This window comes from Lepidochelys kempii, chromosome 8, assembly GCF_965140285.1.
Source record: "Lepidochelys kempii isolate rLepKem1 chromosome 8, rLepKem1.hap1, whole genome shotgun sequence".
In the NCBI taxonomy this organism is placed as follows: Eukaryota; Metazoa; Chordata; order Testudines; family Cheloniidae; genus Lepidochelys; species Lepidochelys kempii.
In genome coordinates, this window is record NC_136387.1 from 102,142,470 (window position 1) to 102,169,177 (window position 26,708).

General features: G+C 41.1%; 1 protein-coding gene across 4 annotated transcripts; it reads left to right on the top strand.

The window, feature by feature from the left end:
• The first annotated feature begins 1,186 nt into the window (after window positions 1–1,186).
• Window positions 1,187–26,432, top strand: EFCAB14 (EF-hand calcium binding domain 14). Of its 4 annotated transcripts, none has more exons than XR_012160500.2 (12): window positions 1,400–1,681; window positions 4,344–4,492; window positions 8,966–9,111; window positions 11,986–12,084; window positions 14,779–14,889; window positions 15,904–16,005; window positions 16,970–17,161; window positions 18,249–18,335; window positions 20,264–20,372; window positions 21,545–21,676; window positions 22,518–23,925; window positions 24,467–26,432. XR_012160500.2 is itself a non-coding variant. In XM_073357810.2 (11 exons), the coding sequence occupies exons 1-11, from the start codon at window positions 1,494–1,496 to the stop codon at window positions 22,691–22,693; spliced, it is 1,491 nt and encodes a 496-aa protein (XP_073213911.2). In that variant the 5' UTR covers window positions 1,187–1,493; the 3' UTR covers window positions 22,694–26,432. The 4 variants fall into 4 exon arrangements, 1 of the variants encoding a protein (XP_073213911.2); XR_012160501.2 differs by having other exon boundaries at window positions 25,161–26,432; XR_012160499.2 differs by having other exon boundaries at window positions 22,518–23,098; window positions 23,787–26,432.
• The last annotated feature ends 276 nt before the right edge of the window (window positions 26,433–26,708 follow it).

Sequence of the window (26,708 nt, forward strand, 5' to 3'; positions counted from 1 at the left end):
TGTGATTACTCCTGGGGGGATTCTGTGTCCCCACTGCATGCAAGCAGAATTCATGTCCCCCACGCAGATTTCTTTGCTTCCCTGCAGAAAATTATGAGGAATTCACCACTGCCCCCACCCTACCAAGCCCCACTCCCCCAGCACCTGGACTCCCCGCTGAGCCCCCCACACCCAGACCTCCCCTGCAGAGTGCCAACCACCTTCATCTGGACCCCTCTGCAGAGTCCCATTGCCCCTGCATGTGGAATCCCCCAATGAGCCCCAATGCATCCAGATCCCGCATTGAGCCAGCCACACCCAGATTGCCCTACACACAGCCCTCTCTCTCCACACCTGGATGATGGATCCCCCCCCCCGCACTAAGCCCTCTGCCACTGCATCCTGATGGGCTGAGCCTGCCTGCCCACACCCGCTGTGCCAGGCGCAGAGGGGCAGGGCCCTGGGGTGTTTGTGGGGCAGACCTGGACCTCACACTGTGTCAGGGGTGGGTGCCACCTCACTGCCAAGTCCCTGTCCCATGGGGGAACGCAGGGTGATCTCCCGCCTCCATGCAGCCAGTGGCCCGTGCACGCCATGCTGGAGCCCCCACATTCATTTATTGACAAATACAATTTGCAGAATTTTAAAAGAGCGTGCGCAGAATTTGTCATGGGTCGGGGCGGAAGTCCCTCGGGACGCACGTGGTGCTGTGATGTCACCGTTGCATCACACAATGCAGCCACATCAGAACACCCCGATGTCCTCGCCCTGGAAGTCTGATACAGCCCCGCGCTGCCGTGCGTTCACAGAATATCAGGATAGGTCCCCTAGTCCAACCCCCTGCTCAAGGCAGGACCCATCCCCCATTTTTGCCCCAGATCCCTAAATGGCCCCCTCGAGGATTGAACTCACAACCCTGCGGTTAGCAGGCCAATGCGCAAACCACTCAGCTACCCCGCCCCCGCCGTTGCCACTGGATACGGCCCGGGGACCCCTCCCAACAGCTGATGGGCGATACCACTCGGGCCTGCCGGGAGCCGGAGTGGAACCGGCCCCTTCCACCCGCACGCGCTCGCGAACGCGCCAGACGGGGCGGCTGGCCCTTTAATGATCCCGCCCCCTCCCGGCCGGGCGGGGCGAGGCGGGCGCCGCTGGCCAATGGGAGCGGCCCTTACTGGCAGGTGGGGCCGCGCTGGGGCTGAGGGGAGCGGAGCGGCGGCCGAGGGCGCAGCCATGGCCCAGGCGGCGGCGGGGAGGAGGCGGAGGCAGCAGCGGCGGCGGCGCCGAGGCGCGAGGCCCTGCTGAGGGCGGGGCCCGGAGACCCGGACCCCGACCCGCCCGGGGACCGGCCGACCCCCGCTGAGACCCGCCCGACGCCCCCGCGCGGGGGGCGCCTCCTGCGGGCGCGGAGCCGCCCCAAGCTGGAGAGCCGGGGCCCGGCGGCGGTGCTGGGAGTCGGGTACCAGCCCCCGGCGCCCCCCGCCGCCGGGGCCCCGCTGACCCCGCACAAGAGGATGAAGAAGCGCAAGGAGCTCAACGCGCTGATCGGCCTGGCCGGGGACGGCCGCCGGAAGAAGCTGCCCAAGAAGGGGTCGGGCCACCGGCTGCTCCGCACCGAGCCGCCCGCCTCCGACTCCGAGTCCAGCTCCGACGGCGACGAGGACGAGTTCGGGCCGCCGGGCACCCGCTCCCGCTTCGCCAAGTGAGCCCGGGGAGCGGGGAGGCTGGGTTGGGGGGGAAGGGGCGGGGTCTGGGCGGCGGAAGCTGGGTTAAATGTAGGGGACGTGGGGAGTGGGGGCCCGGGGGGAGCTGGGGTGAGGGAAGTGGGGGGGGGTCTGGGGCGAGCTGGGACGAGAGGGGTGGGGTGGGGGTAGGGGGGGAAACTGGGACGGGGTGCGGGGGGGGGTAGGGGGGAAACTGGGACGGGGTGCGGGGGGGGGTAGGGGGGGAAACTGGGACGGGGTGCGGGGGGGGGGTAGGGGGGGAAACTGGGACGGGGTGGGGGTAGGGGGGGAAACTGGGGCGGGGGGGGCTGGTTGTATGTTGGAAGGAAGCAGGGGGTGAGTTGGAAGGTGGTTGGATTAGGGGATTAGTTGGTGTGATAAAGGGGGGCTGAAGGTTATTTTGGATGTTGCGTATTGGGTGTGGAGGGAGCTTAAGGGGGCTAAGAGCTGGGGGCATAGAATGGATGTAATAGGTGAGAGGAACCGGAGGTACAATTTGGGAGGGGATCAAGGTTATGAGCTACAGTGGGGGTTCTCAAACTGGGGGTCGGGATCCCTCAGGGGACTGTGAGGTTATTATGCGGGGGGTCTTGAGCTGTCAGCCTCCACCCCAAAGCCCGCTTTGCCTCCAGCATTTGTAATGGTGTTAAATATATTAAAAAGTGTTTTTAATTTATATGGGGAGGTCGCACTCGGACGCTTGCTATGTGAAAGGGGGTCACCAGAACAAAAGTTTGAGAATCACTGGGCTACAGTGTAGGATAGGCGTATCGGGGAGCTGGAGGTTATAGGACATGGGAGCTGGGAGATGGTTCTGGGCTGTGAGGGTAACTTGGCCTTAGCACCTAGTTTCATCAGGCTCTGACATATGAGGAATAACCCTTGAAGATAAAAAGGGGTTTGTGCGCTCTTTTGATAGCACAGTGTTGTTGCCCTATTGAGTTTGTTGTTCCCTGTTTCCCATCTGTCTTACCCCTTACTTGATCCTAGTTACTTCCATCTTTGTTCTACTTACCATCAGTTATTTCAGTTGCTCACTTTCTATCCTTAGTAAACCTGAGTGCTCCTTGACTCCTAGTTTCAACCCCTTCTTCAATTCTCTCTTCTCAAACACAAAATAAGTCTTAATTGTCAGCAGCGTGGTTCCCTCGTGGTTAAGATGGAGACCATTCTTCCTGCATAATTTCTGTTTCCAAAAGGTTAGGCTGCCTCTAATAGCCTTCATCCCATCCTTGCTTTCATGTGTCCATATTATACTGTTTTTGTATCCATGCATAACACATTACCCATGTCTAGCTGACATTATCTGGCTGGTGACATTTCATATAAAGCTCTCACACAGGCACTGACTGGTCTTTCTAATTTAAATTTACTTCCAAGACTGAGCTCTTCAGTTTTCTAAGTTACTGGTGGTGTTATGTAAGCCTGCCACTGGCTTCTCCCTATTTTTAAAAAATTGCTTATCTTCTTCCTGGAATCTGACACTTCTGCACCCACTGGGCAGATTAGTCACACACCTAGCTATCTGGTTTCTGGATGAATAAATCCCCTTCTGTCAGAAGGGGTTTCTGTCTTCCGTGTTTCTAATGCACCAACCACTGTAGTTGTAGGCACCACTTTTATTTTGTTGATGCTCAGGAAATTAGCTTCAGTTTCTCCTTCTGAGGAAAAAAGTTCCTCCATCCTTCCTTGGTTGTCTTCCATCTCAACATCACTGCATGACCCCAGTAGCTAACCTTACAGGATTATTTACCAGGTAGTCTGATGATAGTCTCTTGGTTGCAAATGGATCCTTAACTCTTCTAAAGTAACTCATTTAATGTGTTCTTAGAATCTTTCCTTTTATAAAAGTCAGTAAGGGCAAAACGATCTTCAGAAAGATTTTTCTTAAAGTGTGTGTTGTCCCGTATGAAAGAATTTATCTTCATACAATGAGTAGAAATAGATCTGAAATAGCTTCTGTATTTTGTAACATGTATGTGGCATATGTTGCATGTTAAATATCCACAGAGGTAAAGAATAGTAATTAGACAGGTTGAATGGTTACCAGTATATGCACATATGCTTTAATTATACTATTAAATTTACAGATGAATTGATGCATAGTGTTGTTGTTATACTAGGTATAGAGGAAATACTTTTGCTGGTAAATAAATTCTGCCGTTAAATATTGAAGATCCTCCAACAATGACTTAAAATAAAAGGCTTTACATCTCAGGATTACAATACTTTTAAAATATCTTTTGTCATATCATAATTGGTCTAGTCCTACCCTTTAAGTCTACATTACTTTCCAAACAAACTTTAATTTTGCATTGTAACTCTATTGTAATAAAGCAGGAAATTCTGGAAACAGAAGCATGACAATTGACAACAGGCATGGAGGAGGAAGCATGTTTTCAGTCTCATAGGGATACATTTTACTATGAATACTGTTGAAATCAGATTTTCACGGTATCCCACTAATCAACTGTTTATTCCTGGAAATGCATTGCATAGATTCTTCTCCCCAGTGAAGCAAACTTGCTGTTTTGTTAGTGTGTCAGTTAAGTGAACTTGACTGTAGGTCTTCTTACTCTTAGAATATAGCTGTACATGTCCCATTGCAGATTCATGGTCAATTTTTGATCTTTTATTCAGGGGAGAATACCTGCGATGCTGCAAGCTCTGTTATCCACTATGTGCTTTTGTTATTCTGGCTGCTTGTGTGGTAGCTTGCGTTGGCTTAGTATGGATGCAGGTTGCCCTCAAGGAAGATCTGGATGCACTAAAGGAAAAATTTCGAACTAGTAAGTATATCAACCTATATATTAAACTGAATAATTTAGCTGTGTTTTACCCTTGCTGTTGGGAGAAGGTAGGCTGTGCGTAATGTAACATGCTGTCCTGTGCTTCAGATTGTCACAAGACAAGGTCTAGATAGACGGGGTCAGAGCCTCAGCTGTCCATGTGTTTTTATGGAGATTTGTATATATCTTTCTTAAAAACAAACTGTGAAAATGGTTCTCAAAAATACCAGAGGTGTATGGTCTGTGGACTGTTAAAGATTAACATGATTGCAGCACTGTTTTTTAAAAAAAAAGGGGGGGGGGAGGCGGGGGATGGCAAGTAGTCTTAAGGGATTTTAACACATCTTTCATTAAAATTAATGGAAGCTGTGAAAATTCCTTTGGCTGCTTTAAAAAAACTCAACTTCTTTTCATGTCTTTGAATGCTGCCAGTTATGTCCTGCTTTAGTACAACTTTGGCTATTTCTGTGTATCTTTACTTTCATTTGAAATTGCTCACTCCAGGACCCATTTTTCTCATTATTTATCTTCATCTCTTGTTTAAAACTGATAGCTGATAATTCTGAACTTAGAGGAATTTAGGTTTACATGAAACATTCTGCTTATTAGTATGAGTGTTGCTTTGTTCACTCATACAAGGTTGACACAGTTGCAGCACGATCAAATCACATCCCTGTGCATAGACTTCCCTCAAACAATTAAGCTTGTCCCCCCAAAGGGACAATGCTGCAAAATCAGAGTATGAACCCTCACATGAAAAGAAATACAGAACTATCTTGTTACTGTTTATTTGTATTACAGTAGTGCCTCAAGTTCTCAGCCAAGTTCTGGGCCATATTGTACTAAGCATAATGTACAAAAACAGAGAAGACTGTCCCTTCCTCAAAGAGCTAACAATCTAAATAGACAAGACAGATGAAGATTCGGAGAGAGGAAACATTATTATCCCCATTTGCAGATGGCACAGAGGCTCCCTGGCAGGGTTTGGAATTGAACCCAAATCTCCTGAGTCTCAGTGAAGGGCTGTAATTACAAGACCAGTTTTCCTTTTTGTTCTGTTGGGGTTTATTTTTATTTTAACAGTTTCTCATTGTTATTCCTATTGTATGTTCCTGATGTTGCACTGGGAATACGCTCAGTAAACTGCTTCTGATAACCCAAAACACCTCTGCTTTACTTTTGTTATAATTACAGAGAAACCAGATTTTATGGACATGTTCTTATAACATGAACATATCCCTTAATTAGTGTTTTCCTTTTGATTTAAATGGTAGGTGATGTATTTTTTATAATTATGAGCTTGTATGCAAAGTGGACATGGTAGCTTCTGCCATTGATGTCTGAAGCAGCTTTGTGTAAGAGAGAGGATTTCACACTTATGATTTTTTTCAGTATGATACTAAGAAAATTCAAATGGAAAATCTCTTAACTTCAAATAGGCTTTTTTTTAAAAAAAAATCTGACAATTTTTCACCAAAGAAACATGGTCAGTGAGGTAATATATTTTATTGAACCAACTTGTGTTGATGCGAGAGACAAGCTTTCAAGCTACACAGAACTCGTCTTCAGGTCGGGGAAAGGTACTCTGAGCATCACTGCTAAATACAAGGAACCTGTTCCACCTTGTATTTAGCTGTGATGCCTGGAATGCCTTTCCTCGACCCGAAGAATACCTCTGTGTAGCTTGAAAGCTTCTCTCACATCAACTCAAGTTGGTTCAATAAAATATATTACCTCTCACCCACCTTGTCTCTAATATCCTGGGACTAACACTATGCCTTTCACTAAGACAGTTTCAGGTCAGTTGTCAATAGTGATGCTTAGAATTTATATAGTATTTAATCTTCAAAGCGTCGTACCAGCTTTAAATAGGTCACTTAAACGCATAATAATGAACACATGAAAGTGGGGAAATCAGTCGCATTCATTAATGTGAAAAACTTTTGCAGGGTTTCCTGGAATTATAAGTAGGAGTGGGAGGACAAGCCATCGTATTTCAATGTGAGCTCTTAAAGTGAAAAGCATAGAAATGCAAAGGACTCTGTCAGTTTGTTTAGGTAAAAACATTTACTTACTTTCTAAAGCTATTTTATAAATACCTGATTTACCTATAGGAGCTTCTGAATAAAACACTGTTTGGATCCTGAGGAGTCCATACAGATCTATTATAATCCTTGATCAGGACCCAAAATTGTTTTTTCTTTAAACAAGTTATAAAAAGTAATGTTTTTTTTTTTTTAAATAAAAGCTTCTTAAATATTGGTATATTTTTGAGCCCAAAGAGGTAGGCAGTTAAATGAGGGGAAGCAGCCTTTCAGGATGAGGAAAGTGTGGGACTAGAAAACAGAAGTGTCGTGGGGCTGCCACCCTTTAGGGCTTTAAGGAAGCCCAGCACAGCATATAGCGGGGGTGGCCAACCTGTGGCTCCGGAGTCGCATGCGGCTCTTCAGAGGTTAATATGCGGCTTCTTACATAGGCGATTACTCTGAGGCTGGAGCTACAGATGCTGACTTTCCAATGTGCTGTGGGGTGCTCACTGCTCAACCCCCTCCTGTGCCCCAGGTCTTGCCCCCACTCTGTCCCTTCCCCCAAGCCTGCCGTGCCCTCACTCCTCCCCCCTCCCCACCAGAGCCTCTTGCACACTGCAAAACAGCTGATTGTGTGGGTGCTGCCGGTGGGCAGGAGGCACTTGGGGCTGGAGGGGGGTAGCAGATGGAGGGCTGCTGACATATTACTGTGGCTCTTTGGCAATGTTCATTGGTAAATTCTGGCTCCTTCTCGGGCTCAGGTTGGCCACCCCTGGCATACAGCAATCAAGTACATTTATTTTCCTTGGAGAACCATATAAAGTCAGTGGGAGTTGCTACTGTTCTTCATTTCCTTTGGGCCCTTTTAAAAATCCCCATCTTAAATTCTAAATAAAAATGTCGCTTTCCTGTAGATCATAAATCCACAGAATTCACTGCACTTTCTTTAAAGGTGTGCTGTTTACTCTTTATTTACAAATTTCTCTTTAGTCAAAGAATTTTCTGTTCGCCAACTTGTTTTACAAGCAGACTTTTAGTGTGTAAGTACATGCATTTTTTTTGTAAACGGAGTTTGTTGTCAGACGCCACCGGTGTGGTGCTCCGCTCTGTTCAATGATAACAATCGGCTGCATGCGTGTGTTCCCTCTGCTGACACAGCAGACCCCGAGAGAACCCCCAGTGACCACAGACTCCAATAAGGTGCGAAGGCACCTGGCCAGGTTTATTGTCAAATGAAGCACAGTAATAATTTCCAGCAGACTCTAAAGGACATACGACGAATATGTGCCCCCTCACAATGGACTGGCTCAATCAGTGGCAGGACTCTCCACTGCCTTCTAGGCTGAACGAAGACATCCACTCAGGGATGCATTCTTATACACAGATACAAACAAGTTGCACATCGCTCCTGACACATTGAGGTACAACCCCTCTACATGTTAGCGTGCTACCTCTCTCCTGGTACATGTAGGTTCGAACAAACAACTCTCTCATCATATTATCCTTTTGACCCTGTCTTTAGGATGGGTCAGCCTGTTCCTCATTATCTCTGTGGAATGTGTTCGTACCGGGATGTTCTGGTGCCATCCTGGCACATGTTCATCCTATTAGTACTTCATACCCTTTAGATATGTGTTTACGTGCAGTTAGTAGCCGCCTTCTTGCCAACTTCTTTGAGCAGGGCTCGCCTCTGGCTCATAGCCTAACTTTGCTTTATATTAGCAAAGTCTTGACCATTACTTTAGTTTAGGCCTCTGATATCAAGAGTTTGTCTCAGAGCCTCATCTTGCTTACTCTGTTCAGTACTCCAAGTTCCTTCAAGTGATATGAAATCACTCTAATCTCTTTGGAATATTCTTCATAGTCAGCAGTCAGTGTTTGAATTGGGGATTGGGGTTAATTTCATATGTTTTTTCTGTGAGAGTACAGTTCTTGGTAGTTCTCATCACTTACTCATTTTACATCTGAAGAACTGGGGTTTTTACCCACGAAAGCTTATGCTCAAATAAATCTGTTCGTCTTTCAGGTGCCACCGGACTCTTGTTGTCATTTTGCACAGTTTCTTTATTACATCAGTTATTGTATATGCTCCCAACTATGATGTAATAAGAAAATAGTGCAAAATGATTGGATTACCTGAAGAGATTCTAAAGATTGTCAGAAATAACCATAATACGAAGGTACTGTAAAGTGCCAAACATAGTAGACTCTCTCTAATTTTTGGCATCATGTGTTAGATACTGTTGGGCAGGAGCTATCAATTTAAATCAACACTCTATTTCTGGGTTGATTCTGAATATATGAGGATTATACAATGGAGAATGTTACTTGCAATGTTCCCCGACTACTGTAGATGTCACTGGCTACGACTTGTGTTTTAGCTTGTATAATTTTCACATCTTAGTCTGTTTTGCAGGATTATTCAGTTTTTCATTTCTTTTTTTAGTGGAATCTAATCAAAAAACATCATTCCAAGAGATCCCCAAATTAAATGAAGATCTGCTTGACAAGCAAAAGCACCTTGAGAAAATAGAGACTGGAGACATGGGACTAAATAAAATTTGGATAAATATCACTGAGATCAATAAACAGGTAATAGGAACAAATGTTTAATATTGAAAAATATTTCATGGGATATTTTCAATGTTTTAAATTTACTCTGTCGTCTTGACTTTACTGTGTGTTTACACTTTGTATGAAAGTAAGAATGAAAATGAACTGTCCTATATTTACAAGCATGCTAGTAATCAGTTCTCTAAAGACTTAATATGAGAAGTTATGTAGATGTAGGTTGAAATTTTCAAAGCTGACTAAGGGATTCAGACACAACTCCCTATAGTTTTCATGGCACATATATGGCAAAATGCCCTAGTTAGTCAGCTTTGAAAATCGCAACCAGAGCACATTACAGTGGATCAAAAATAGTGACTGACTGCCATTCATCTGGGAGGAAAAGTTTAAAGGAGACAGCCTCAGGTTGAGATTGCTTCATCTTTGTGACAGAGATAATTATGCCATTTGTCCCTCCTAACATGAGGGCAGCCCCAAGTGTGAGGGGGCTGTTGGAAGTGGGAATTAGCATACCTAATTACAGCAGAAGCTGAGGGGGATGAAAGATGCCTAAACCACAATCTGTCTCCCGTTTATGGTATTGTAAAGGCAAATAACTCAATACCTCTATTAGTATGTAACATGCTAAAAAAGATGAGTCAGGTTCTCAGCAGGTATAAAATGTAGCTCCATTGAAGTTAATGGCACTAAACTAGGTTAGATTAGCTGAGGATCTGAACCTTTTTGAGTGTTATCTAATTTTAATAATAATTTATTAATTAAAACTGACAGATAAGAATCTTAGTGAAGATAAAGATACCTTTTGCTGGGAAGATGGAGATTTAGATTCAGTCTGTGAAATTGTTTTCAAAAACAATTTCATGTTGGATAAAGTCATCTCTTTGAGTCAGATTTTTAAAGATATTTAGGTGCCTAAAAATGCAAATAGGTGCTTACTGGGATCTTTAAATTTTAAATATCCACCTAGGCACCTCTCTGCATCCTTAGACACCTAAATACCTTTAAATTTGGCCCTTTGGCACTAATCCCTTCCAAGTTTTCAATTATTTTATAGCTGGCCACTTCAGGCCAATCTGATAGCCTGACATACAAGGGGTTTACTAATTTCTGTCATGGCCAGCCTACTGCTAAACCAGTATCTATGCCTTTCTGCCGCTTGGGAAACTGCATATATTTTTACAGGAGCAGGCTGAATTTATATGTTTAACAACTGGATTGTCAAATGGAAGAACTTTGTACTTTGTTCACTTCAACTGCAGAGAAGTGTAAACTGCTTTTAAAGTGATGTGTTTAGCAAATGACCACAAATTGCTGATAGTTTTACTTGCTAATTGGCAATTTTCTAACTTGCATAGATCATATGTATAAGTCCATTTGAATGACTTAATCTTTTTAATGACTCAACTTCTGGTGCATTATTTGTAACTAATTTTTGAGCTAAACTATTTTGCAGAAATTCTTCTACTTTCATAACTTAGTTTTTCAGTGCGTTATATATGTAGCTCCCATTTTATGTAGCTGTTTGAAGCATATTAAGGGAGGGACAGACAGGAAAGTTGAGCATTTTGTTGTATCAGATACTGTGAATAAGCACGCTAACCAATAAGGAACTAGATGATAGTGCATTTCCTGCTTTTAAAAGATTATTGCTCGTCATTTTGTTCTCTTACAGGAAACTAATTCTATAGCAATGGGCAAATACAAATTGAAAAAATTTGTTGCAAACAAATATGTAGGCTTTAGTTCCTATGATTCTTACAAATACAATAAAATTTTAAACAATGTAAGGAGTAGTACTGATGTTTCATGTAATAGAGCTCTTACATAGGCCAATTTACAGTATTAGTTGTATGTCAGTTGTTCAGTGTAATATTCTATTTTCTTAATTATTTGACCTCATTACACTATAAACAAAGCTCCTCACAATAGTGAAGGTGCTTGTCCTCTCACCACCCCTGTGAAGTAGGGTAGGGCTGTTGTCCCCGTTTTACAGATGGTGAACTGAGGCACAGACTGAGTGACAAGCCCAAGGTCACACAGAAAGTCTGTGACAGAGCTGGAATTGAACCTGGGATTCCCAAATCCAGGCTGGCATGCCAACCACTGGGCCATCCTTTTCTAGCTCTTTTTCAGGTGACTGCGAAGTTCAATAAAGTACTTACAATATTATCAAGGTACAGTGTCATATTTGAGAGTTCACTGAATAGTGAAAGTGCAAAAATATCCAGTTTGGACATTTCTGTTAAGGCTTTGCATTTAAAAAGTTTCTATTAATAAAAAGGCATTAAGATTCTTTCCTTTTTCAGGTGGCAGTGATATGAATAAAATAACACAGTAGAGAAGATATTACTCTATAGGTCCTATTTTCAGGCACTTGTATCTCATCCAGACGATCAGTCTCTTATGCTAGTTCTCAATCCTGATTATTATAACTTAACCAGATGTTAGTACCACAAAAATGATTTTCGGTGTCTGTCTTATACACAAGATTTAACATGAATAGTAAAGGAGGGTAGCAATCTGTCCAAACAAAAGCAGTCTAAAGAGTGAAATTAACCTGATATGTACACCACAAATTCTTTTTTGCAAATTCTAAAGTTTGTGGTCAGGGTTTTCCTGTGACTTGCAGGGCCCAAGCTGATTAAATTCTTGCTTTTTGTTTTATGAGAAGGCATTAATAGTGTTAGAAACATCAGCCATCCCACATCTTTGTGGTGGTGAAGACTGGTTGGGCTATGGATTCTGTGCACTTCCAAGAAAAACACATGGCCTTGAGTAGTTGCTTGTGTTGAATGTCAGTTATAAATTAAAGTAACAGTCATTAGGGGTGGGGGAAGATTGAAATAAAGAACTTTGATGTGTTTACTAATTCTAAATACTCTTCTCTGTTTTTAGATATTGTTTTTGACATCAGCAGTAAATCACCTCAAAGCCAACATCAAGTCTGCTTCTGATTTGATTACTCTTCCTGTTACTGTAGAGGAACTTCAGAAGGTAAGTATTCTAAATATGGCTTTTGGTGAACATCACACTAACTCTAAACTATAGCTGATTGCAGAAACATTTGGAAACTCGTCAAACAGCAGTAACTACCAGAGTGTCTCAAAGATCATATGCCTCTATGAAACACTGTTAGCTTGTGTTTATTTCAGTGGAGCACCTTTACTGTCATGCTCAGTGATCCTTACTTAAGGCAAGCTAGAATATGATAGAGAATTCTCTAGACACATTTTAATTGGTAAAATGAGAAATCTCTCATGAAATGGGTACGCCTTTATGTTGGTTTTATACGTATATTACCATTTGCATTGGTAATCTTCCTCCATTCACATGTACATGAAGGGCTTGGCTTTGTTTTATAACCCTTACAACCCTAAATCAATATTTATTTAGCTTTCTTTGGTTGGAAGTGGAAACATATCATTTTTTGGAAAACCTTCTTAAATTTCAACAGTAATGTAATTCTCTGTATGGTTTATTTTTATATTAACATGTAGACGTGCAGAAACTGTGTCATTTATCCAATAGACTGAAGTGACAGTAGGAAAGCCCTCAGGGTATTGTGTTTTCAGTATATGCATAGTGAAATTCATTATGAAGTGGTCAGTGTACACATACTAACCAGAATTTCCAAGTTACATATCTGCCATTTTATGTTAATAGCTGACAAAATTTAAATTGATTAGTAAAAGTGTCTTTGAAATTAGTTTTGCCTTCTGTATCTCAGCTACTTTTTATTTTAAATTTGCACTGTTTTAAACTCTTTTTTTAAAAGTAACAAATACACACCCCTCTTGTGGTCAGAGTTCTTGTAGAGCAGGGCTCCACATGTGGAGAATATTTCCAGGCAATTGATAACCTCTTGAAAGACTAGCTAGATGGAAACAAGTGTAACTGTACTTGGACTTCTGTTAACTGTTATAGGGGTGGTTTCTGTGGCTCACGCCTTAGCTGAACTTTCTTTCAAAAAGAGGAGCTGGCTTGTTCCCTGGGTTAAGTGATTGCCTAAACTTTCCTAAGGTCCACGTTAGCAGTTTTGTTAAAGCAAATATTTATATTAAGGGAATACCTGAAGGCTACAGATGGGCTGGATACCCATCATGATGACAGTATCTAAGTGGAAGTCTTACAGTCTACAGACACAGAGTAAAGGGTTGGAGATGGGGATATAACAAACAAATCAATATAATGAAGAATTGGCACAGTGTGGTTGGTTACATTGTAGGGGTTTTGTTTTTTATTTGAAGCTAGAGATGGGTGTAGGGTTTGGGAAAGAAGGGGAAGAGGAGAGTATTTATAGCTAGTCACCTGTTTTGACATGATCAGGAGACTCCATTTTGTAGGCATTATATCAGTGGTAAGTCTTAAAGTAATTTTCCAGGAGCCCAAGGGCTGCACCTAGTTTGCACAAAACAGAAGATTGCAGTGTCCCCAGATTCCCCATCGCTGCCACCACCGACTTTAATATAGAACTGTGGTCTCTAGGGCTTCAGGTTTCAGCATGCAATGCTCCATTTTGAGCTGAATGATAAGGCTGCGTTTCCTGCTGGAACAAGTCATGCTTGGCCACATCTCACTAAAGTTGAAGGCCCAGCTGACAGTATGACGGAACTTTGGGAGCTGAACTAGGTTCATGAAGGGCACTATTTCCAACCCTAAGCTAAGGTATTAGAAATAGTGGCATCCATTTTCACTCTTCTCCCAGATATCCTCTTGCTTGCAGTCTTACATTTGGTAAGTACAGTGTAAAGTTGGAAGCCTGCCAGGAAGTACATTATGCCTTAACTTCATTTAAAAAAAAGTGCTTGAAAAACACTATAGGGAGTTAAATAAAATTGTTTAACTAGTTTTTAGGTTTGACAACTAAAAAAGTGGTGAAATTCTAACCTTTAAGCTTGGTGTCCTTCACTCCTCACTGTGTGTACATTGCAGCACATTAGATCACTCAAGAGATTGCTGCAGTGCGTAGGTGGTAGCATGGTTTTTTTGAATACTCTTGTGGAAAAGAAGCATATGTGGAGCTTCTTAATTTTTGTATTTGGGTGTTGCCTTGTTTGCTAGGGAAACTGCTGCTACCCCCTGAATTGTATTTAAGAATATTTTTAAGCCTCCTCTTCCATTGCAGTTTAATGTCTCTGAAAGCAATGGGGAGGCTTTTTTTATACTGTTAAACAAGCCCGAAGAATTCCTTTACTGTATCAGAGTTCCCCCTGCAGAAGGGCAACTGGTTGAGGGTAAGTGGTGAGAGCACTGTTGCTGCAGTAGGACACTCTTATGGAAGAGTGGAGAGGGTGTATGCTGTGTGCTTGTGTTGGGATTTACAAGAGGAGAAAATGGTCAAGTTCATCTAAGTACGGCTTAACAGCCCAGAAATACTTAGATTGCTGCAGGAGGAGCATGCCCCTATAGATCCCCTTAAGTCACCCACATGAAAAATGGAAGAATACATGTGGATGGAGGTTATATTAATCTTCCTTGTTTGCATCAAAACATTTTGAGCAAAGACTAAGGATAAAATGGCTATTATATTCTGTAAATGCAAATCTGAATCCTCCAGTTCATCACATAGGTTTCTCACAATCTAGCTGCCTGGCATTTCATTAACAAAACATTGTTTTGCGAGTTGGTCTTTCAGGCTCTGCAGCTGAGCACAGCTGAAATTTATTAAGTTGCTATTTCTGTTTTCAGAGCGTAGCTACTATAGGTAGCACTCTAACCAGTGTTGCTCATGATGTTGAGGCTATGCAGGCGGCGATTGAAGAACACAAGAAAACCACAGAAAGACTCCAAAATGATTTGGTAAGGACAGTACTAATTTAACAGAGTTAAATATTAGCTGCATAATCTGTGTAAAGCTTAATGTGAACTCTGCCAAGTGCTGTGTAACTTGAAAAATAATAATTAAAGATCTCTGCAAGATGCTGGCTAGTATAATAATATAATAGCTAATAGTCTTCATGTGGCATCCATTGTACAGTAATGAGAGCATATTTTCTTGAGGCCAGAATCTCTGGTTCTCTCCATAGGTTTTCAAGACCAGAAATACTGGTTGCCCACTGTGTAGGTGTGGCATCTCCGGAGGGCTTTACACCACCTACGTGCTGCAAAGTACAACTTACTGTAGCTCTCGGCACAACAACTTGAGAGCAGTTGGGATTGTGGTGGTGCTAGGAGTAGGCTGGGGTGAACAAGTCTCTGGCCCAAATCAAGGTGCATACATAGGAAATATAGGTTCACTAATACCAGCTGAAACTCTCAAATAACTGAACCTTTTTACTTTTAAACCTTCAGTCTTCCTGCCAGACTGGGAATGGACGTTTGTAAACTAACTTCTGCTGCTGCAGCAGGAAACACTTCAAGAACACCATAATGCTAATCGATTTGTTCACTTCCACTAATCCGATTTTTCCTTTATAGCAGGGTCACTGACAACCAGGGATTCTTTGTGCTATGTATTGGAAAATCGTTGGTGCTTATTCTAAGAAACTATGCAGTTCATTCTTAACTTTTCTTAACTGAAATGTGTATTACGTGCATGTGTACTTTGAATGCTGCATGTGATGGGGAAAATGGCTAATGTGTGGCCGCTATTTTGGTGAAACGAATGTCTGGACCCTACCTATTTAATAGAACAGAAATCGTACAATGTGCCTTCTACTCGCATACTTAAAATATTCCATGCACAACCAACCTATGGTTCAAAATGTGTAATTCTTGCAGATATTTTACTAAAATATGTGAAGTTATGTCTACAGTCTTGTTTCATAGATGTAACAAAATATTTATTAATGTAACTTCTGCTTCTTTTGTTAGAATGAATACATTAAAGAAAATGGAGAAAAACAGATATCTTCACTTTCCGCAACTGTCAGTCCAAGAATTAGCAATGGAAATCAGACTGAGAATTTTAAACAGGTATTTCTTGCTTTTCCATTAAATACCAGCAGTATTGCAATGGGTAAAAGTACAATTAATATTTCCCTTAGGCCCTTCAATATTGTAGTATACTATGAAGTATGTTTGTGTCAAGGCTGAACTTGAATAGAGTCCACATAAGCCAAATACAATATTGTAATGATATTCCTGTAATGTTTTCCCATAGTAATGTTTCTGCATGTAACTCTAGATGGATCTTTACAGTGCCTCCTTAAGTGACATTTTTCATAGCTTTACTAGGAGTACAGTGTAAGTGAGTGCACTGCAAAGGCTTAGTAACTGGTGGTTGAACAAGTTAAGGGTGTATCTTGTAGTAGAAGTGCGACTAATGAGTTAAGGACTTGAAATAGAACCTGGCTTTAGTGTCAGGTACTTGCCTGTCAGCTTGAGCAAGAGAAGGAGTGGCAGGTGATGAGTCATTCTGAAGGTGGTAAAGTACAGCTTCAGAAAAATGAGTGAATGGGACATATGACTAGACGGAAATAACCTTGGGATGGGAGTGAAACCAGTGTTTGTGTTTTCAATACAAACCGTGCCCACTTCAGAAGTAAACCTTGTATGAACAATGCCTAGTGCTTAAGCTTTTTGTCTAATACAGTAATTGGTATTGTGCTTAAGGTAATTTGCATTGAAATTAGGTTAATGCACACTTCAGTTAACTGCATGGCACCTGTTGTAATCAGAGTATTCATTGGCAGCAGTGAGTTTTAGCACTAGGAAACCCCATTTTCAAACAGCAAAAGCTAAAGTGACTCACTCTGTTCTCTCTCTCACTGTCAGGCAGTTCCAAATACACAGTAATTTGTGGGGCTCTGAGGCCCTTTGGAGAAGGATACTTGGTTGAGCTGGGCCCATTCGCTGTTTCGTTAACTAAAATAATGCTGTGGCAGTGTTTCCAAACAACCGTAGTAGGATAACACAACTTGCTGTCTTTTTATTTCAGGATAACCAGTTCCTGCATGCCACGGTAGAAGAGATAAATGCTTCCTTAGTGGCGTACCAAAAGCTCAATGATCTAAAGCTTCTAAGTATGGATACAACAATCAGTAATATAACTCGAAGGGTTACATGGTTAGAAAACTCTGTGGTTGCTGTGAATACGTTGGAAAACAGAGAGAATTTGTCCACTACTGTGGTAAGTGCTCAGTGACCATGGGTGCCTGCTTGCCTTGTAGGGTACTTGAGTGGCTGAGGGTGCTTCCTGTGCAGCAGTCCCAGTCTGCAAGAGACTAGGGAGGCCTTTCACTACACTGGGGATGGACTAACCCAGCGGTGCTCAAAGTGTGGATTGGGTCCCCAAAGTGGGTCACAACCCCATTTTAATGGGGTTGCCAGGGTTGGTGCTAGAATTGCTGGGGCTCGTGGCTGAAGCCGAATCCCCTGGGTGGTGGGGCTTGGATTACAGCCCCCCTGCCTGGAGCTGAAGACCTCTGGCTTCGGGCCCCCTCCTCCCCCTGGGTGGTGGGGTTCAGGGTCAGGCGTTAGTCCCCCTTTCCGGGATCCTGTCGTAATTTTTGTTGTCAGAAGGGGTCGCGGTGCAATGAAGTTTGAGAACCACTGGCTAACCTAAAGGAAAGGTGTCAAGCTGATGTTCTGAGAGGCTTAATATTTGATTTTAAAGGAAGTTGGAAGTGTCGGCTGCTGTTCAGGTATCCTAAGTGGCAACCTTAAGAATGTTTGTGTGCTGAAACCGACACAGTTCTTCCACCAGCCCATCAAGAATCTAGGCCAATCCCTGAATGCTCCTACCTAGTACTGCCTCTGGGATAGGGTTTTCGAAGTGTATGCTATACAGTAAGGGTATGCTGATGCTACAGTGTGTAGGAATTTACTGTATAAGTCTCATTAACATTGAGTCATGCAGATAAATTTCCGGGCTGAAATTAAATTCTAGGACTACATAAGGTAAGATTCCCAATGCCATATTTGAAATTTGCATTTAAATACACTACTTAATCCCATCTTGTTCTGCAGGGTCTCGGTTGGTTGTTGGAAAGTAGAAAGTGTGGCCAAGTCCATGCATGAGATCCTGCAGAAATATGTTTCACGTAGTGTGGTAACCAGAATTAACCTCTTAATATTAATGTGGTTCTGGTGTATATTTGTTGTAAGTTTGATTCTGTTTTACTGCTACATGCTTGCCCAGTTTGAAGGAAGCAAACTTAATTTCAGAAAACTTTAAGCAAATGTCTAAGTTCTAATATTCTCACCTTTTTCTTCAGGTGGGTAATACAACTACCTCCCCAAAAGTGGAAAGTCAAGATCAACTAGAGAATGAAACTGGTGCAGAAAAAGCACAGAATGCAAAGGTAAGCAGAGGAAAGTAAAATCAGTGTTGATTAGTAGATCATGCCATTAGTCATTTTAAGTCACATTTATTTAGATCAGTCTGATACTAATACATATTTTCAAAGACAGTGAGGTAGCAAAGTAACTTTCCCACAACACTGTGTGTGTGGGAAATGAGTTAAGATGAAAGTAAAACTAATAATAGGGTAAGATCCTGCCATCTTGAAATCTGTAGAAGCAGCATGCACATGAGTAAAAGCTGCAGGATCCAGGCTCCCAGTAACTACATCTCCCTCTGTAACTTGCCAAGATAGCTGCATTCAACAGCAATATTGCAACTGAAGGAGCATTGAGGGAGACTCTGAGGGGCCAGGGGCTGGGTCGTCTTGGCAGACAGCCCTTGGCACATCAACTGCTTACTAAGAGAGATCAGGACACTCATGGCATGTTTTGTGGTTCAGTGAAAGCCTTCCCCCTCAAGTAACAAACTGTAAAGACTAACTGAGAGCATCTCTAATAGACAAACAAAAGACCACCCTGATTAAATAACAGCAGCTGAATTGTTGTGGGTGGGAGTTATTTCTGGAAAACAGTTTATTCCTTTATATTCAGTATATAAATAGTGTTGGAGTGGTAGTTGGATGCATAAGAAATGCTTGTGCACAGGTTTAAAAAAACAACCTGTGATCATCCGAGTGATACTTGCTGAAGATCAAATACCTTCAGTAACCCTGTTTTTGTAACTCTTATGTAATCTTGATTTACATGTTCAGTCTGTGAAGTAAGGGCCAGAGAATGGATAGATTGAGCAAAAAGTTTGAAAGGGACAGTGTGATAAAACTTAACTTAGATACTCTGATACCTTTTAAGAGTATCTAACAGCCATGTTAGGTCTGTATTCGCAAAAAGAAAAGGAGTACTTTTGGCACCTTAGAGACTAACCAATTTATTTGAGCATAAGCTTTCGTGAGCTACAGCTCACTTCGTCGGATGCATAAAGTGGAAAATACAGTGAGGATGTTTTTATACACACAGACCATGAAAAAATGGTTTATCACTTAAAAGGTTTTCTCTCCCCCCACCCCACTCTCCTGCTGGTAATAGCTTATCTAAAGTGATCTCTCTCCTTACAATGTGTATGATAATCAAGGTGGGCCATTTCCAGCACAAATCCACGGTTTAACAAGATCGTCTGAGGAACAGTGGGGGGGAGGGGGAAAGGAATAAACAAGGGGAAATACTCTTAAAAGGAATTCAGATGGATGAAATAATTCCTAAGATGTCCTAAGAGTCAGTGAGTTGCCATAACTTATAAACAAGACCCCAAGTTCAACTGCATGTGGTGGCTGGGTTTTAGTACATGGCTTAAATCCTATGTTCACTATGAGAATTAGCAAAATAGATCCCATGTGTGACAAACAAGCTCTGTATAAAGGTCTGGATATTTTCAGTTCATTTGTCAGGGATTTAGTAACTTATAACTCCTGCATCCCACCACGGCCATCATTGTTGCACAAAGACTTAAAAAATAAGCAGTTGAAACAATGCTGTGCAGCTCTACTAAGATGTCAGAAGCTTACCCCACGTTACGTTGGGAAAATATAGTAAATGAAGGCTTTAGTCAACATACTGGACACCTTACTTTTAGATACAAAATAGTGGTAAATAAAGCATGGGAATTTTTTGTTTAGAAACAAATAATGCAAAAAAAAAAAGTATTTTTGCCTGTTTTAGATTCAGGTTCTGGTATTAGAGACTAATGCATTGCATAGGAGTGAACTCTGATGGGATATAGTTCCCTGAAGATTTTTTTTACCTTCTTAACCAACTGAAGTATGTAGACCAACAGTTGTAAAGTGAATTCTCTTTACCTGCTGTGCTGTGCTATACCTGGTTTAAAAAAAAAAAAGGTGGTTTTTAAGAAATATTTTCCTGTTGCTTTGTACAGAAAATAGAAAATGTAGATCATCAGGTATCAAAACTAAGAGAGAAGCTTCAACTGATCAATGCTCTCACAAGCAAGCCAGAAAATGAAAGATCTGAGGCATCAAAAAAAGGTGGGAGTATTATGTAGTAATGTCACATAAATTTGAAGGATCATTCTATAATTCCGAGAATAAGTAACACAGGTCAATAATTAATATTAAGATCTTGGTCAGGGAACATGAGTAGTCTTTAAAATAGAAAGAAATTGATGGTACTAAAATGGAGAACTCTTGCTTAGAGTTCAAAATATAACATGTAGAAATTAAGTGAGGTTTCCCATGGTGCTTAGAAGGACCCCTTAACTTATGCTGTGTAGCATTTCCATTTATGTAGAAGCAATACAGGCATGGAATGAAATGTTGTTTGTCATCAGGGTCTGTTAAACTATCACATTGTCACTTTATCATTTTAATACTAATTGGTGCTCAGTAGCCAAATTAAGTACTGCTTTTTCAATAAATATTAGTGCTTCTAAAAATTTAGCATAATGCCAGCAAGAGTTACAGCTCTACTACTGCACCTCAGTCCCGAACTTCAGTATCTCTGCTATTCCAGTCCTAAGTAATACCAAACATGTGCATCAAATGGCCACACTTTACTGTAGTAGAAACTTGCTAATTCGCATCTGGCTAATTGCTAAACTTGACAGTTCCTTCCAAAAAAAGGCTCTCGCCTCACTTACTGGGAAAGAGGTAAGAGCAATAGTGAGACCTGTTTAGGAATTGCCATGCCAAATCAGACCAGTGGCCGTTCTCCAAAAAATTTAGCACCAGGTGATCTAGAGGAAGGTGCAAGAAACCCTGGAGTGGACAATTACAGTATCTAGCCATTAGGAAATTTTGTTCTTTAACCCCCTCAGCTAGAGAGCGGCATATGCCCTGAAGTGCACTCATACTGCAAGTGTGTGTTCTTTTCACAAAATGTACTAATGTACATTTCCTAGTATAGCATGGAATATTAAAACCACATAACTGTCTTACAGAATATACTTCGGTGATATGTCCTATAAGATGGCTTATTTGCTTACTTCCTGTTTCTCCAAGTTAGATCTCTAGTGGGTCTCCCTACTACTAGTGAGATATAGCAAAATCTTGCTACATGTTGAAAGTAGCAAACCACCCCATAGTACGCTTGAACCTAGTTTTTGTAAGGCAAAAAGTCTTTGTACCACAGGTCTGTCTTGTCCCTGTTGATTTTAATTGTGTTAAAATTGATAGAAGTTATTTTACATTTGTTTTAACAGGTGGAAAAATGCAGACTGCTACGTCAAAGCCTACAAATCTTCCAAAACTTTTATCGAGAACAGTTGGAGGCAACATGGAGAGAAATGGACACCCAAGACGCTTGTCGTTACCAGGAATTGCCACCATAAAAGGTACATCTCGGTTTACCTTTGATTTTCATAAACACTTCCTATAAGTGCAGACTAACAGACCATGAATAGTTGTGGTATAACATAGCTGAGGCAGAATATGGGACGGTAGTTCTGGAAATGGAACATATAGAAAGTATGTTGACAAGTCCAACAGAAGGAAGGATGGATGGAAGAAAATGGGCTTTAGTGATTTGGAGAAGGGCCATTTGCATGAAATGGGAGACTGTTTTGAGTGTAAGGTGTATCATGAAAGATACATAAAATAGGGTGGGAGAGAAGGGATAAAAGGAGTGGGAAGGTGTCAAGGGCGCAGGATATAGCTGTAAGATAGAGCAAACTGGTATCTGGATAGAACTATTTCAACTCTTAAGTTGGCAAAAATATAATGTTTTAGCTTCAAAAAATGTGCAGAGAATAATAGAAATGCTTGTCCCTCCATATGATCTACATAACAAGTATAGAAACTTTTTAGTTGAAAGGCTTCTGTCATGGAAGGTCAACTAAGTCTGTATATTTTTATCAATATTTGGTTGGGGGAGTGGGTTTTTAGATGTCATTAGAAATAGCGATTAAATGCTTTTGTGTTCACATTCACTAAGTGGATTCCAACTAAATCTACACACCTTCAGCAGAGCTTACACTTGCTTTCTGAATTCTCATGGTTACTGGCTTATGCTTTGTGTTTGACCTACTATATGTATACAAAGAACATCTTATAAAGCCTCATGTAGCTTTCCAGGCTTGTAAGGGACCATATAATGTAGTAAAAAAGGAGCATAACTTGTACTATAACATCGTGTAATTAAAGTGCTTGCTCCTTAAAACTTTGTCCTTTTTGCAGATCTTCAGGATTTGTTTGAAAAGACAGATCAAGGCATTGATGGAAAGCTATCCTATGAAGATCTCCAAACTCTGGTTGGCTTGGCAATACAAGAGCCACAGAGCTTTAAGGAATTTGATACAGACGGGGATGAAAAATACTCATTACCAGAACTGAGATTAGCTTTAGGTGTATAGCATACATATTTAGCAATGCAGTATTGATGAACTTTACTGTAGCTACTGAAAACTGCAAAAGCTACGTCTGCACTTTGCCCAGCATTCTTCAAATCTTTGGAGCTAACTTTATGTACATGGTGCCACCTTTTTAATTTGCATTCTTTGGATATATTTAAAGATTTTTAAAGGGTTTTATGTATGGCATAATGTTAGGAAGTTCCTTCAAAATTCCAGGAAGATCATAAACTCAAACTACATTAGGAATAGTCAGCCAACATTTTCTTTCCCTTTAAGGGGCATTCTTGTGTTTAAATTGGAACATGTGTACATATAGACAAACCCATGTTTTATATTTCACATAAATTTGCCTTAAATTAGAGAGCTGCACTTTATATAGAGCCAGAAGAAATCTGTCTTTTAAAGGTAGGCCTTTTCTTCGTGTAAATATTTGAAATTGAATAAATTATGCATATTTTGGGGAGAGGGGGTGTTTTCAGGGCTGCATTGATAACCACGCTGGTTTGTAAAACATAAAAATGCAGGATAGTCTGGAGGCAGAGGGTATTTCAGTTTCCACTTGGATTTTAAATTGCCAGTGCATCCAGGGATGGTGTTTGAGTTCAGACTGAGGCAGATGCAAGGCATGATTTTTCATGCCATCCTACAGAGGGCTTTCACTTTAAGAGGCAAGGAGTGAGAAACTTATTGTTTCTTTTTACATCATGAGCCCATCCGAATAATGACATGATTGGGACTAGGTAAGCTAGCAGCTTATGACCCAGTTCAGTGTTTCCTTTTAACTTTGTTGCGTCCGGGGTTATAATTTGTGGGAGGAGGATGGCTGTAAGGGAGGGAAAACTATTGGGACATTTTAATGGACTCTTAGAGTTTAAAGCAACCTTGTCCCCTGAAGCTGCTGCCAGCTGCCATCATGACAAGATAACTTGCAACCCTACCCTCCATATACTTGGCAAGCTTACAAGTGCGATAATGGTCTCCCTGACTGATCATGGGTGTTTATTTTTAACAGGGCTTCTGATATTGTTTCATGTTGTTAGTCTATCCATGACCACAAGCAGTTTGTTTCTAAACAAGCCTCTTTGTGCTGCAGTGTCTCCAACAGGATGGGAAAGCCTACAATAAAGAGAACTTGGATGCAGTTTCCTTGCTGCATGAATGTTCACAGTTCTTAGGATCTTAGACGACTGTATATTCTTCTCATTCAAACGGGGACAAAAGGCAGGTGCAGGGTAAGATTGTACTACATATAATTTTTTTATTGATGAGTGCAATATAAATTTTCTTCACTATAGGTATTGCTTTGACCTTGAAACCAATATCCACACTCAGAGAGGAACATACTAATATGTTCATACTATAAATCTAAACTTGAAGACTGCAATATCCAGAAACTTTCTCTGGACCATACAGAAAGGCTTTTGCAAAATGTAGTATCCCGCAGGCCAGATCAGGGACAAATTAGACTTTATACAAATCGTTTCATTGGCCACAAGCAAAATTCATAGCTCATTTTTTGTGGTCATTTGAATATTGATTTAGTGGACTGTGAAATACACTGATGGTCTATCGATATGGGCTATCTGGAAGTCTGTTCATAGTTAATTTTATGTGACTTTGAATGGGATGTTTATAATTTTTACAAGGAAATATTCTCTGGAAGTATTCAAATCAGTGAAAGGTTTAGCAAAATGGAACCCTTTCCTAGGTTATCTAGTCTGTTTCACCATCACTCTTCTGTCCTGTTTTGGGCATGTTTGCTTTGCTCAACAGGGAGATGCTTTCATTGATGTGAAGTTTTGAAACGCAGTATAACCTGGCTTCTAAGGCAAGTAGAAGTCAACACTCGCTTGTTCTGACCAGTTTCCACACCCCTTTTATACACTTCTGTATAAATCCCTTAACCAAATAAAATTTCTAGCAATAAAAAATAACCATTCTGGTATTTTATTTGTACATTGTGTATCATAGCTGTATGCCAGAATTTGCACGGTATTTTTGCAAGGTTTATTTGTATGAAACAAAACTTCGGTAAAAGGTAAAACTTAGAATTGTCTATAATCGCAACTTTGAATGTTTTCCCTTGTTGCAGTCTGTTTTAATTTTGCAGGGTTCTTCTATGGTAATGAGAAATCTTACTCAAACAAAACTCTGGAAAGAGTGCATGCATCTCTGATCTCTAGTATTTTTATGTCCTGTATATGGCAGTAGCACTGAATTGATCAATTATTGAGGTACTAAGACATGAGACCATTTTGTAGTGCTGGTTAACCTTGGTTATTGTGCATCTTGGATACATATTGCCATCTCTAAGGTCATTAATTGGCCTTGCCACAAGGTCTGCAGCCTTACTATGATTGTGGAGTGGACATGTACAAGAAATATAACAAACTAGGGTCATTTAAAAGTACAGTGAATTATTGTTTGTTGCTGACTAGTTCTTTTTCTATTTAATTTTGGCCCGCAGGCAGCCATCCTAATTTCAAAGTATTGCTCAGCATTCAAATGCTCAAGACTTGTACTGCTTCTCAGTTGCCACTGATGTTATCAATCCATGTGCTGGCCTAGATTGTTAGGTAAGGCACCAGCAGGCTTTTGCTGATCGTCCAAAGCCCTTATCTACACTATTGTTGACTGGTCAGTGGTAGCGGCAGGTCTGTTAAATACTTGCCTAGATTTGCTCTCAGCAGGGTGAGATGACTGGTGGCTGGTCTACATTTGCACCACCTGGCACTAGTGGGAAATAGAGCCACAATTGGTGAGACTTTTTTAATCCTGTTCTGTCAGCCATGGGACTTAATGCTTCCCTCCACAACCAGAACAGCTCTTCCAAAATGAAACAGTGGGATAGTTCATGGAAGATACATGGATCCTAAATTCTAGTCTTTCACTGTGGTTAACTCCATGGATTCCAGTGTAGTTACTCTTTACTTACCCTAGAAAGGCTCAACCATGGTCACTAGGATGCGGTACTTAAAGGGAGATGCTGCCACAGAAGTACCAGTGAAACTTTCTTAGACATTGGCTATTGGAAACCCAAGCAGGAAAGGGTTAAGTCTGAGAAGCAGAGGTGGGTTTACTTTGGGAGAGCGGATGGAGAAGAGGACTTGACAGAGGTCTTGGCAGCAGTGGAAGTTTGAAAAAGGTTGCTTCTAAGCATTGGGAAAGGGACAGGAGAGAAGGTACGTCACTTTATTAAATGGGCTTTTAAAATCATTGACTTTCAATGCTCTTAACTTAGTGATGTAGACTCCTGTTTGAGAATACCTACATGAGAGAAACCTCTGGATGCTCCTGTTAAACTAGTACTAAAGCATGGCACTGGTGTAGCCAACTGCTGTCCAGGATTCTTACACACCCATTTTATAACCTATCCTAGAATTGTAAATAATTACCAAGTTGTTTTGCAGTGATTTTTTTTGAAGTTTTGTTTCCATATATGTTATGTTCTTGCCTGCTAACTTGTTTTTAAACTTAGATTTACTAAACTCAGATTTTTAGACTCAACAGTGTATAAGGACCATTTTGTTAATTTTAGTTTACCTGACCTTTCCTGTACAATAAGTGAAATGTTGGATTTTATTTCAATAAAGTTGGACCTATTTTGGAAATGTACAGAAGCTTTTTAGAGCTGTATATGGAGTAAATTAAAGCTGATTTTAGTTATAGTTCTGCACATGTCATCATGTAACATAACTGTTTAATTTATCTAAATAAAATATTTCATTTTTGTAGTGTGTACTTGAGTAAATCATTTGTGGAATAAACAATACTAGTGATAAGAAGATAAAATTTAAATAAAACCAGTGAGAAGACATTGCAAATTGAGATTAGCTTCACTTTCCCTGATGTTTCAAATGTTCAACTTCAGCACGTGGGTACTGATGAAACCTTTTTATTTCATTCAGGGTTCTTATCCCACCCTTGTTGCCATAGTATCAGAGTATCATAGAACCTTCCAGAAGTGCATTAAGCAATGTGACACACATTTATTATGTGTAATTTTTTCCTCCAT